Source organism: Rhinoraja longicauda, unplaced genomic scaffold (genome assembly GCF_053455715.1).
Source record: "Rhinoraja longicauda isolate Sanriku21f unplaced genomic scaffold, sRhiLon1.1 Scf000227, whole genome shotgun sequence".
Classification (NCBI taxonomy): Eukaryota; Metazoa; Chordata; class Chondrichthyes; order Rajiformes; family Arhynchobatidae; genus Rhinoraja; species Rhinoraja longicauda.
The window spans coordinates 51,320-65,687 of NW_027601445.1; the positions used below are offsets into that span (position 1 = coordinate 51,320).

General features: G+C 48.4%; 1 protein-coding gene across 1 annotated transcript; it reads right to left on the reverse strand.

Annotated features, from left to right (window-relative positions):
- Window positions 1-303: 303 nt before the first annotated feature.
- On the reverse strand, window positions 304-14,140 carry LOC144590614 (uncharacterized). Its single transcript, XM_078395107.1, has 3 exons — window positions 13,798-14,140; window positions 4,156-4,493; window positions 304-2,527 (listed from the first exon to the last, which is right to left on the reverse strand). Exons 1-3 carry the CDS (start codon window positions 13,808-13,810, stop codon window positions 2,234-2,236), a joined length of 645 nt encoding a protein of 214 aa, XP_078251233.1. The 5' UTR covers window positions 13,811-14,140; the 3' UTR covers window positions 304-2,233.
- Between the last annotated feature and the right edge of the window lie 228 nt (window positions 14,141-14,368).

Below are 14,368 nucleotides of genomic sequence, written 5' to 3' on the forward strand. Positions count from 1 at the left end.
GAGACACAGAGACACACACCCAGGGAGAGACACAGACACACATATACAGACACAGACATACACAGAGACACACTTATACAGACACACACACGCACTCATGAGAGACACACGCACACACACTGAGACAGAGACACACAACCCATCACCCACCCCCACAGACAGACACACAGACAGAGAGAACTGAACACAATATTCCAAGTGCAGCCTCGCCAACACCTTGTACAACTGTAACATTGTGCCACAACGTCGATACACGACTTCCAGCGCCACAGGGTATTTGTAAAGAATGACAGTCCTTTGGGTGTGTACATTTATTTTAATAAATTATGTGCAATGTTTTGAGCAACAGATAACATTGAAATCGTGATTATTCGTAACAAAGAGAGGTCACACACGCAACATTGTTGACCGAGTCTGAAGAAGGGTCTCGATCCGAAACGTCACCCATTCCTTTTCTCCAGAGATGCTGCCTGACCCGCTGGGTTACTCCAGCTACACATGGTCCAGAGGAGGTTTACCAGAATTATCCAGGCATGAGTGGATTAACCTATGATGAGCGTTTGTCAGCACTGGTTAAGGGTGATTAGTTGCAATTAACTGCTGGTGTCAATATATTTTAGTATAGGGCAGATTTGGAGGATATGGGCCAAATGCGGGCAGGTGGGACTAGTGTAGATGGGGCATGTTGGTCGGTGTGGGCAGGTGGGACTAGTGTAGATGGGGCATGTTGGCCGTCGTGGGCAGGTGGGACTAGTGTAGATGGGGCATGTTGGCCGGCGTGGGCAGGTGGGACTAGTGTAGATGGGGCATGTTGGTCGGTGTGGGCAGGTGGGACTAGTGTAGATGGGGCATGTTGGCCGGTGTGGGCAGGTGGGACTAGTGTAGATGGGGCATGTTGGTCGGTGTGGGCAGGTGGGACTAGTGTAGATGGGGCATGTTGGCCGGCGTGGGCAAGTTGGGCCGAAGGGCCTGTTTCCACACTGTGTGACTATAAATGAGAAATGATTAATTGGCAAATTCAGAACCAATGGAATATTTATAATTTTAAAAAGCAACTGCAGATGCTGGTTATACCAAAGGTAGACCCAAAGTGCTGGAGTAACTCAGCGGGTCAGGCAGCATCTGTGGAGAACATGGATAGGTGACGTTTCACAGAGTGCTGGAGTAACTCAGTGGGTCAGGCAGCATCTGTGGAGAACATGGATAGGTGACGTTTCGGGTCCGGACCCTTCCGACTGATTTATTATGGAACATTTAGTACTAGTACACAATACAATGGTTGAACATTAATAGTTAAGGGTAACTAGTTGCAATTAACTGGTTGTGTCAATATATTTTACAAAAAACTAAGAACTTTAGCAAACATTAGCACTGAAAGTGAAAAATAAACAAAAGTGGCGCGGTGGCCCAGCGGTAGAGTTGTTGCCTCACGGCGCCAGAGACCCGGGTTCCATCCCGACTACAGGTGCCGTCCGTACGGAGTTTGTTTGTACGTTCTCCCCGTGACCTGCGTGGGTTTTCTCCGGGCGCTCCGGTTTCCTCCCACACTCCAAAGACGTGTAGGTTTGTAGGTTAATTGGCTTCGGTAAAATTGTAAATTGTCTCTTGTGTGTAGATTAGTGTTAGTGTACGGGGTAATCACTGGTCGGCACGGGCTCGGTTGGCCGAAAGGCCTGTTTCCGCGCTGTATCTCAGAAACATAGAAAATAGGTGCAGGAGTAGGCCATTCGGCCCTTCGAGCCAGCACCGCCATTCAATATGATCATGCCTGATCATTCAGAATAAGTACCATGTTCCTGCCTTCTCCCCATATCCCCGAAAAATGTTCCCAATGTTGGGGGAGTCCAGAACCAGGGGCCACACAGTTTAAGAATAAGGGGTCGGCCATTTAGGACTGAGATGAGGAGAAGCTTTTTCACCCAGAGAGTTGTGAATGTGTGGGATTCTCTGCCACAGAGGGCAGTGGAGGCCGATTCACTGGATGGGTTTAAGAGAGAGTTAGATAGAGCACTAGGGGCTAGTGGGATCAAGGGATATGGGGAGAAGGCAGGGACGGGTTACTGATTGTGGACGGTCAGCCGCGATCACAATGAATGGCGGTGCGTATAGGCTCGAAGGGCCGAATGGCCTCCTGCTTCTATGTTTCGTGTTTGGCAAGGAATTGAAGAGACTGTTCGCCCATCTGCTCCGTGCTGGTCCGGGGTGGGGAAGGGAAGGAAGGGGTCAGGAAGATTCAGCTGCAGTTGACCACGCTGTCTATCAGGAGTCGCCGAGTCTCCTGAACCTGGAACGCCAACTCCTCGATCTGGGCACGGAGCCTTCGGTTCTCCCGTTCCAACTCCTCCGCTCTCCCGATCCGCTCCACCTCCCCCTCCACCTCCCCCTCCCTCCGCCTCTTCCTCCTCCTCCTCCTCCTCCTCTCTCGATGGCTCGGAGGGGGAGAGGGATGACGTTCCTTCACTCCGTTCACGGAAAGCTCCGTCGATCCCGGAATTCCCGGCGAACCTCCGCAGAATTCCCGTTGATTCTTTGAGAGGAGAAAGATGGGAATTAGTGTGTGTGGGGTGAGGGTGATGGAGAGGAGGGGGGGCATTGAACAGAGTATAAACTTATCCAAGACTACCAACATCGAAACATTAAGTTCGTAAGTTCTAGCAGCAGAATTAGGCCATTCGGCCCATCAAGTCCACTCCCGCCATTCAATCATGGCTGATCGATCTCTCCCTCCTAACCCCATTCTCCTGCCTTCTCCCCATAACCCCTGACACCCGCACTAATCAAGCATCTATCTATCTCTGCCTTAAATATCTCCACTGACGTGTGGCCTCCACCGCCGTCTGTGGCAAAGAATCCCACAGATTCACCACCCTCTGGCTAAAGAAATATCTCCTTCCTAAAAGAACGTCCTTTAATTCTGAGACTGCCCTCTGGTCCTAGACTCTCCCACCAGTGGAAACATCCTCTCCACATCTACTCTATCACTGTTCGGTACGTTTCAATGAGGGTATCATCATGGAAAGAGTGCAGACAAGATTTACCAAGGATGTTGCCAGGACTAGAGGGTGTGAGCTACAGGGAGAGTTTGGGGCAGGCTGGGTCTCTATTCCATGGAGCGCAGGAGGATGAGGGGTGATCTTATAGAGATGTACAAAATCATGAGAGGAATAGATCGGGTAGATGCACAGAGTCTCGTGCCCAGAGTAGGGGAATCGAGGGCCAGAGGACATGGGTTCAAGGTGAAGGGGAAAAGATTTAATAGGAACCTGAGGGGCAACTTTTCCACACAGAGGGTGGTGGGTGTATGGAACGAGCTGCCGGAGGTGGTAGTTGAGGCTGGGACTATCCCAACGTTTAAGAGACACTTGGACAGGTGCATGGATAGGGCGGTGGTGGGACTAGTGTAGATGGGGCATGTTGGCCGGTGTGGGCAGGTGGGACTAGTGTAGATGGGGCATGTTGGTCGGTGTGGGCAGGTGGGACTAGTGTAGATGGGGCATGTTGGCCGGTGTGGGATTAGTCTAGATGGGGCATGTTGGTCGGTGTGGGCAGGTGGGACTAGTGTAGATGGGGCATGTTGGTCGGTGTGGGCGGGTGGGACTAGTGTAGATGGGGCATGTTGGTCGGTGTGGGCAGGTGGGACTAGTGTAGATGGGGCATGTTGGTCGGTGTGGGCAGGTGGGACTAGTGTAGATGGGGCATGTTGGCCGGTGTGGGCAAGTGGGACTAGTGTAGATGGGGTATGTTGGTCGGTGTGGGCAGGTGGGACTAGTGTAGATGGGGCATGTTGGTCGGTGTGGGCAGGTGGGACTAGTGTAGATGGGGCATGTTGGTCGGTGTGGGCGGGTGGGACTAGTGTAGATGGGGCATGTTGGTCGGTGTGGGCAGGTGGGACTAGTGTAGATGGGGCATGTTGGTCGGTGTGGGCGGGTGGGACTAGTGTAGATGGGGCATGTTGGTCGGTGTGGGCAGGTGGGATTAGTGTAGATGGGGCATGTTGGTCGGTGTGGGCAGGTTGGGCCGAAGGGCCTGTTTCCGTGCTGTATCTTCTAAACTCCAGCGAATACAGGACCAGTACTTTGCTCTCCACGTCCAGTCTATGATATAGTCATAAGGAATAGGAGTTGTCCATGTTTCTATCTCCCCTCCTCCCCTTACCAGCGCCTGTCCAGGGTTGGCATCGACGTTCTCGGGCTGGTCCTCTGCGGTCTGGAAGGGCAGGAGTCTTTCCAAGTCATCGAGAGACAAAGCACATGGGCCACCTTCCACCTTCTCCGTCCCGCCACCCCAGGGACCAAGGAGATGCTCCAAATCGTCGAGGAGGGAGAGGTCGGTGTTGGACGGGTCTGGAGGAGGCGGTGGAGGTGGAGATGGGACGGGGGAGAGGGGGGTTAGCAGGCTCTCGATGTCCTCCAACCAAGCCTCCATGTCTGAGCCCACTAACGCGGTTGAGGGGGTTTTGGCCTCCATGACCCTCCACAGAAGCTGCTGTTCACCTGCAAGAAACCAGGAAGACCTTTATTAGTGTCGGAAGGGTCCAGAGGAGGTTTACAAAAACCATCCCAGGAATGAGTGGGTTAACCTGCGTTAGACAATAGACAATAGGTGCAGGAGGCGACCATTCGGCCCTTCGAGCCTGTACGCACCGCCATTCAATGTGATCATGGCTGATCATTCTCAATCAGTACCCCATTCCTGCCTTCTCCCCATACCCCCTGACTCCGCTATCCTTAAGAGCTCTATCCAGCTCTCTCTTGAATGCATCCAGAGAATTGGCCTCCACTGCCCTCTGTGGCAGAGAATTCCACAGATTCACAACTCTCTGACTGAAAAAGTTTTTCCTCATCTCAGTTCTAAATGGCCGACCCCTTATTCTTAAACTGTGTGGCCCCTGGTTCTGGACTCCCCCAACATTGGGAACATGTTTCCTGCCTCTAACGTGTCCAACCCCTTAATAATCTTATACGTTTCGATAAGATCACCTCTCATCCTTCTAAATTCCAGTGTATACAAGCCTAGTCGCTCCAGTCTTTTAAACCGAAGTTAGATACAGAGTGCTGGAGTAACTCAGCGGGTCAGGCAGCATCTGTGGAGAACATGGATAGGTGACGTTTCACAGAGTGCTGGAGTAACTCAGCGGGTCAGGCAGCATCTGTGGAGAACATGGATAGGTGACGTTTCACAGAGTGCTGGAGTAACTCAGCGGGTCAGGCAGCATCTGTGGAGAACATGGATAGGTGACGTTTCACAGAGTGCTGGAGTAACTCAGTGGGTCAGGCAGCATCTGTGGAGAACATGGATAGGTGACGTTTCACAGAGTGCTGGAGTAACTCAGCGGGTCAGGCAGCATCTGTGGAGAGAAGGAATGCATGATGTTTCGGGCCGAGACCCTTCTTCAGACTGATGTCAGGGGATGGAGATCAAGGAAAATGTAGACCAAAACTTCACCCATTCCTTCTCTCCCACCTGGAGCAAAGAGGTCCTGCAGTTGTACAGGGCCCTGGTGAGACCACACCTGGAGTACTGTGTGCAGTTTTAGTCTCCAAATTTGAGGAAGGACGTCCTTGCTATTGAGGGCGTGCAGCGTAGGTTCACCAGGTTAATCCCCGGGATGGCCGGACTGTCTATGTTGAAAGATTGGAAAGACTGGGTTTGTGTTCACTGGAATTTAGAAGGATGAGAGGGGATCTGATAGAAACATATAAGATTATTAAGGGGTTGGACACGTTAGAGGCAGGAAACATGTTCCCAATGTTGGGGGAGTCCAGAACAAGGGGCCACAGTTTAAGAATAAGGGGTCGGCCATTTAGAACGGAGATGAGGAAGAACTTTTTCAGTCAGAGAGTGGTGAAGGTGTGGAATTCTCTGCCTCAGAAGGCAGTGGAGGCCAGTTCGTTGGATGCTTTCAAGAGAGAGCTGGATAGAGCTCTTAAGGATAGCGGGGTGAGGGGGTATGGGGAGAAGGCAGGAACGGGGTACTGATTGAGAGTGATCAGCCATGATCGCATTGAATGGCGGTGCTGGCTCGAAGGGCTGAATGGCCTCCTCCTGCACCTATTGTCTATTGTCTATTGACCGGCGATCCCCGCACACTAACACTATCCCACACACACTAGGGACATTTTGCACTTATACCAAGGAATTAACCGACAAACGTGTACGTCTTTGGAGTGTGGGAGAAAGCAGAAAATCTCAGAAAACTCACGGGGAGAACGTACATAGACAATAGGTGCAGGAGGAGGCCATTCGGCCCTTCGAGCCTGTACGCACCGCCATTCAATGTGATCATGGCTGATCACTCTCAATCAGTACCCCGTTCCTGCCTTCTCCCCATACCCCCTGACTCCGCTATCCTTAAGAGCTCTATCCAGCTCTCTCTTGAATGCATTCAGAGAATTGGCCTCCACTGCCTTCTGAGGCAGAGAATCCCACAGATTCACAACTCTCTGACTGAAAAAGTTTTTCCTCATCTCCGTTCTAAATGGCCGACCCCTTATTCTTAAACTGTGTGGCCCCTGGTTCTGGACTCCCCCAACATTGGGAACATGTTTCCTGCCTCTAACGTGTCCAACCCCTTAATAATCTTATACGTTTCGATAAGATCCCCTCTCATCCTTCTAAATTCCAGTGTATACAAGCCCAGTCGCTCCAGTCTTTCAACGTACGACAGTCCCGCCATTCTGGGAATTAACCTAGTAAACCTACGCTGCACGCCCTCAATAGCAAGAATATCCTTCCTCAAACAATGATACTTTAATTGATACTTTCAATGAAACATTGGAGGGCGTGCAGCGTAGGTTCACCAGGTTAATTCCCGGAATGGCGGGACTGTCGTATGTTGAAAGGCTGGTGCGATTGGGCTTGTATACACTGGAATTTAGAAGGATGAGGGGGATCTTATTGAAACATATAAGATAATTAGGGGATTGGGCACATTAGAGGCAGGAAACATGTTCCCAATGTTGGGGGAGTCCAGAACAAGGGGCCAGTTTAAGAATAAGGGGTCGGCCATTTAGAACGGAGATGAGGAAGAACTTTTTCAGTCAGAGAGCGGTGAAGGTGTGGAATTCTCTGCCTCAGAAGGCAGTGGAGGCCAGTTCGTTGGATGCTTTCAAGAGAGAGCTGGATAGAGCTCTTAAGGATAGCGGAGTGAGGGGGTATGGGGAGAAGGCAGGAACGGGGTACTGATTGAGAGTGATCAGCCATGATCGCATTGAATGGTGGTGCGTACAGGCTCGAAGGGCTGAATGGCCTCCTCCTGCACCTATTGTCTATTGATACTTTTAATGATACAAACTATATACTAAAACTGTCTACCAAAGCTCTCGTTTGTTTGTTCCTGAACTACAAACAAAACTGTGTACGATAGCGCGACAATGTTAGGCCCACCTTACTCAACATTGTCCCTTTGGTGCTAATGGAAGAAGCTTCATTGAAATCGGTGTTATGTTTTTAAAGTTATTCACATTTTAAAGTTTAAAGCTATCTCCCAGGGAGGGAGGGAGGTTGAGGGGGGATGGAGTGGGGGGAGGGGGGAAGGGGGTAGGGAGGAGGGAAGGAAGGTGTCTACCTTCGATTTGAACCAGCATCTGCAGTTATTTTCCTGCACCGGGCGCTGAAACGTCTCGGCCGCTGGACTTTTCATCGCTGGTGCGGCTCGGCCGCGGGGCTTTTCATCGCTGGTGCGGCTTGGCCGTTGGACTTAACATTGCCCGGTGCGGCTTGGCCGCGGGGCCTAACATCGCCCGGTGCGGCTCGGCCGCGGGACTTAGCTGCACAAGGCTCGGTCGCGGGGCCTTCCATCGCCCGGCTAGGCCGCGAGACGTTTCAGCGCCCGGTCGGCCGCGAGACGTTTCAGCGCCCGGTCGGCCGCGAGACGTTTCAGCGCCCGGTGCGGCTCGGAGATGAGGAAGAACTTTTTCAGTCAGAGAGCGGTGAAGGTGTGGAATTCTCTGCCTCAGAAGGCAGTGGAGGCCAGTTCGTCGGATGCTTTCAAGAGAGAGCTGGATAGAGCTCTTAAGGATGGCGGAGTGAGGGGGTATGGGGGAGAAGGCAGGAACGGGGTACTGATTGAGAGTGATCAGCCATGATCGCATTGAATGGCGGTGCGTACAGGCTCGAAGGGCTGAATGGCCTCCTCCTGCACCTATTGTCTATTGGCCGCGGGGACTGTGCGGGTCGGTCGGGGACGAGCCGTCTGTCCGTGGGCGTGGGGGGGAAGAGAGGGGAAGTTTTGTTGCCTCCATCACAGTGAGGGGGTGTTTGGTGTGACTGTGATGGACGTTTGTGTTGGGGTCGTGTGTCTTGTGTTCTTTTTTGTGTGTGACTGCTATGTAGTTTCGTTCGGTACCTCGGTTGAACTGTTGAACTGTTAGTATAATTGAATAATATTCACATTTTAAAGTTTAAATCTATCTCCTAGGGGTGGAGAAGGGTGGTTGAGGGGGGTGGAGTGGGGGGGTGGAGTGGGGGGAATAATAATAATAATAATAATAATAAACATTTATTTTTTATAGCGCTTTTCCAAATGCTCAAAGTCGCTTTACAAAAACAGTCAAGACATAAAAACAAACAGACGAACTATCCTGACGGAGAAGCAGCGAACAAACATCGCCAGCGTCCTCTCACGTCAGGGTCCGGCATTAGACAATACAGAACACAAGACACACAATTACAATATTTAACACAAACAGCCATCACAGTGATTGCTCCAGGCACAGAAAAAAATCATTCACGCTTTCATTTCCTCCCGCCTAGACTAGTGCAACTCCCTATACACTGGGATCAGCCAATCTTCCCTGTCCCGCCTGCAACTGGTCCAAAACGCCGCACGCAGCGAGACTCCTGATGGGTACCCGTAAAAGGGACCACATCACCCCGATTCTGGCCTCTCTCCACTGGCTCCCTGTCCGGCACAGAATCAACTTCAAGCTCCTCCTATTCACGTACAAAGCCCTAAATGGACACATCAAAAATCTTCTAACCCCCCTCTCTAACTCCAGGTCCCTCAGGTCGGCCGACTTGGGGTTACTCACTATCCCGCGGTCTAGGCTTAAGCTCAGGGGTGACCGCGCTTTTGCGGTTGCAGCTCCTAGACTGTGGAACAGCATCCCTCTCCCCATCAGAACTGCCCCCTCCATCCACTCCTTTAAGTCCAGGCTCAAAACCTATTTCTACTCCCTAGCGTTTGAGGCTCATTGAGGAGGCGCTGTGAACTGTTTGCGTGCTACTGTATGTTTCATTTTTTTTCCCATTGGAACCTAGGAGCAAAGAGGTCCTTCTTAGGAGCAAAGAGGTCCTTCTACAGTTGTACCGGGCCCTGGTGAGACCGCACCTGGAGTACTGTGTGCAGTTTTGGTCTCCAAATTTGAGGAAGGATATTCTTGCTATTGAGGGCGTGCAGCGTAGGTTCACTAGGTTAATTCCCGGAATGGCGGGACTGTCGTACGTTGAAAGGCTGGAGCGATTGGGCTTGTATACACTGGAATTTAGAAGGATGAGGGGGGATCTTATTGAAACATATAAGATAATTAGTGGATTGGACACATTAGAGGCAGGAAACATGTTCCCAATGTTGGGGGAGTCCAGAACAAGGGGCCACACAGTTTAAGAATAAGGGGTAGGCCATTTAGAACGGAGATGAGGAAGAACTTTTTCAGTCAGAGAGTTGTGAAGGTGTGGAATTCTCTGCCTCAGAAGGCAGTGGAGGCCAGTTCATTGGATGCATTCAAGAGAGAGCTGGATAGAGCTCTTAAGGATAGCGGAGTGAGGGGGTATGGGGAGAAGGCAGGAACGGGGTACTGATTGAGAGTGATCAGCCATGATTGCATTGAATGGCGGTGCGTACAGGCTCGAAGGGCTGAATGGCCTCCTCCTGCACCTATTGTCTATTGTCTATTGTCTAATCAGATGTACAGCACTTTGGTCAACGTGGGTTGTTTTAAAATGTGCTATACAAATAAAATTGACTTGACTTGACTTGAGCCTCACTGTGATGGAAAGCAAAGAAAAGTCTTATCCCCTCCTCATTCTCCCGTGGTGCCACGAGGCGATCGAGGCTCCCGACTTTTGAAGCGATGGAAGGTCCCAGGGCCGAGCAGAGCCGAGCAGAGCCGAGCAGGCCGATGAAGGTCCTGAGCCCCCACCGGGCGATGGAAAGTGCCGCGGCCAGGCCACGCAGGGCGATGAGTTGCCTACGAGCGGGTCGATCAAACCTCGCGCTCCGGGGCGGTCAAAGCTGCTACGGCCGGAGCTCCCGAAAGCCGGTCGCCACCCAGGGACCTGCGAACTCCCGATGTTGCGGTCTCTGCAGGGCCCACGGCCGAAGCCTCCGAGATGTTAAGTCCAGGCCCTGCGACCGGCCGGAGTCTTCAAGGTCGATCCCAGCTGGAGGCCGCCGACTCCACGGTGTTAGGCCGTAGCGCGAACGGAGACACGACACGGTAAAGGTCGCATCTCCGTTGAGGAGGGGAAGGGAAGGGGGGAAGAGAGGGTGCAACACCAATGCAGGAGAGGTGAGGGGCCAGGGGGGCCACTTGGTCCAGTGAATCTAAATTGATACTTTCATAGATACGATACTTTAATTGATACTTTCATAGATACAACGGTACTTTAATTGATACTTTCATAGATACAACGGTACTTTAATTGATACTTTCATAGATACAACGGTACTTTAATTGATGCTTTCATAGATATTTTGAAGTATACTTAAAGTATACTTTAATTGTTACTCTCCGTGATACATTCATTGATACTTTCAATTATACTATGCAGGAAAATAACGGCAGATGCTGGTACAAATCGAAGGTATTCATTCACTAAATGCTGGAGTAACTCAGCAGGTCAGGCAGCATCTCAGGAGAGAAGGAATGAAGAAGGGTCTCGACCCGAAACGTCACCCATTCCTTCTCTCCCGAGATGCTGCCTGACCTGCTGAGTTACTCCAGCATTTTGTGAATGAATCGATTTGTACCAGCATCTGCAGTTATTTTCTTATAAACATAGCACAAAAAGTAAGGAAATTTGTGTCTGGTAGATTATTTCTTTGTTGTAACAATGCTTCTTGGCAATAAATCTTATACCGTGGGAAAGCCTGTTTATTTCCCTTTTAAATGGTGCCACATTTGTAAGGAACATGCATTTGTGGGATGAGCAGCAGAGCTGAGTATATGGGTTGCGCCCATGAAAAATTTGCCAAATCTTCTCTGCCAATGCCAAACAGCTTATTCTGCTGTTGCTATTGACTCTTGTTTTGAGCTTCTGGTACCCCCAGGTGCTGGCAAGAATGGGATGCCATCCCACAACAGTGTGTGACCAGGCTGGTGACCAGCATGAGGAGGATGAGGTGCCAGGCTGCTGTGGCTGTGTATGGTTCTTCCACACGCTACTGTGGCTCCTGTTTATTAAATGAATAAATTGTTAAATTGCCAATATGTCTTGTTTCTTCAGACTTCAATCATCCAATCCACCAAACAACACCGAACAAGAGTCAATGGCAGAATAAGCTGTTTGGCATTGGCAGAGAAGATTTGGCAAATTTTTCATGGGCGCAACCCATATACTCAGCTCTGCTGCTCATCCCACAAATGCATGTTCCTTACAAATGTGGCACCATTTAAAAGGGAAATAAACAGGCTTTCCAACGGTATAAGATTTATTGCCAAGAAGCATTGTTACAACAAAGAAATAATCTACCAAACACAACTTTCCTTACTTTTTGTGCTATGTTTAGGAATTGGTGGCTTGTCGGGTCGAGACCCTTCAGTCTGAAGGCAGGAGAATGGGGTTAGGAGGGTGAAGAAGGGTCTCAACCCGAAACGTCGCCCATTCCTTCTCTCCTGAGATGCTGCCCGACCCGCTGAGTTACTCCAGCACTCTGTGAAATTCAATGATACCATGATACCGGACACGGTGGCGCAGCGGTAGAGTTGCTGCCTTACAGCGAATGCAGCGCCGGAGACTCAGGTTCGATCCTGACTACGGGCGCCGTCTGTACGGAGTTTGTACGTTCTCCCCGTGACCTGCGTGGGTTTTCTCCGTTTCCTCCCACACTCCAAAGACGTGCAGGTAGGTAGGTTAATTGACTGGGCGAATGTAAAAATTGTCCCTAGTGCGTGTAGGATAGTGTTAGTGTGCGGGGATCGCTGGGCGGCACGGACCCAGTGGGCCGAAGGGCCTGTTTCTACGCTGTATTTCTAAAAAAAAGATACTTTCATTGATACTTTCAATTACACTGATATTTTCAAAGATACTTTCATTGATACTTCAATTATACTGATATTTTCAAAGATACTTTCATCGATACTCTCAATTATACCATACTTTCAAAGATACTTTCATTGATACTCTCATTGATACTTTCAATTATACCATTCTTTCAGATACTTTAATTGATACTTTCAATTATACCATTCTTTCAAAGATACTTTCAATTGATACTTTCAATTATACTGATACTTTCAAAGATACTTTCATTGATACTCTCAATTATACTGATACTTTCAAAGATACTTTAATTGATACTTTCAATTATACCATTCTTTCAAAGATACTCTCATTGATGCTCTCAATTAAACCATACTTTCAATGAGACTTTCATTGATACTTTCAATTATACTGATACTTTCAATGAGACTAATTGATACTTTCAATTATACCATTCTTTCAAAGATACTTTCATTAATACTCTCAATTATACCATGATACTTTCAAAGATACTTTAATCGATACTTTAATTGATACTTTCAATTACACTGATACTTTCAAAGATACTCTCATTGATATTCTCAATTATACTGATACTTTCAAAGATACTTCATTGATACTTTCATTATACCATGATACCTTCAAAGATAGTTTCGTTGTTACTCTCAATTCTACTGATAGTTTCAAAGATACTTTCATTGATACTTTCATTATACTGATACTTTCAAAGATACTTTCATTATACTGATACTTTCAAAGATACTTTAATTGATACTTTCACTTATACTGATACTTTCAAAGATACTTTCATTGATACTTTCACTTATACTGATACTTTCAAAAATACTTTCATTGATACTTTCATTATACTGATACTTTCAAAGATACTTTCATTGATACTTTCATTATACTGATACTTTCAAAGATACTTTTATCGATACTCTCAATTACACTGATACTTTCAAAGATACTTTCATTGATACTTTCATTATACCATGATACCTTCAAAGATACTTTCATTGATACTCTCAATTATACTGATACTTTCAAAGATACTTTCATTGATTCTTTCAATTATACTGATACTTTAATTGATACTTTCAATTATACCATACTTTCATTGATACTTTCAATTATACTGATACTTTCAAAGATACTTTCATTGATACTTTCAATTATACCATTCTTTCAATGAGACTTTAGTTGATACCTTCATTGATACTCTCAATTATACTAATACTTTCAAAGATACTTTAATGGATACTCTCAATTATACTGATACTTTCAAAGATACTTTAATTGATACTTTCATTGATACTTTCAATTATACCATTCTTTCAATGAGACTTTAGTTGATACCTTCATTATACTGATACTTTCAATGAGACTTTAATTGATACCTTCATTAATACTCTCAATTATACTAATACTTTCAAAGATACTTTGACGGATACTCTCAATTATACTGATACATTCATTGATACATTCATTCATTGATACTTTGAACGATACTGTAATTGCCAATAACATTAACTCTGAGCATTTTTGCAGCGAGAGCGAGTATTTCGTGAGGTTTAAAGGATGCAGACTTACTGCGGCTCTGCATTGGTGAGGTTGCAATGGGCAGGGGTGGTTTAGCGGCGACTTTGGAGGAGAGAGCGGGGTTTTCATGTTGTACATCTTGCTGTCTTGCGGCGTCTGTGTTGCGGGAAGTGGGACGGGGGGGGGGCGGTGATCATAGAGATGATGCAACCCGCCTGCAATCCGCCGAACCCTTTCCTTTTGCCTTTTTGCATCGCGACTGCAGCCCCGCTGCAAGGTTGGCCCATTGCATTCGGAGCAATGCTGCGGCCTCAATCACCCCCCGGCGCCAAAACACGTTTTATTTAATGCATTTGTGGTTAAATTCATATAAATATAATTTTTGTGTGTTCATTCAATGGTGGCCCATTACGTCATCGAGGCCGCCTAAACCCCCCCCCCCCCCTCACGTGCAGGGGGCGATTACATCAGCGCCTCCAGACCCCGCCTCTCCTTTGTTGACGTCAGTGGGTTGGGGTTGCGTCATCCGCGGTCTGGCTCCGCACCTCTGGGAGGACCACCAGCTCGCCCCCTGCAGTTGGGAGGACCAGCAGCTCGCCCCGTGCAGTTGAGAGGACCACCA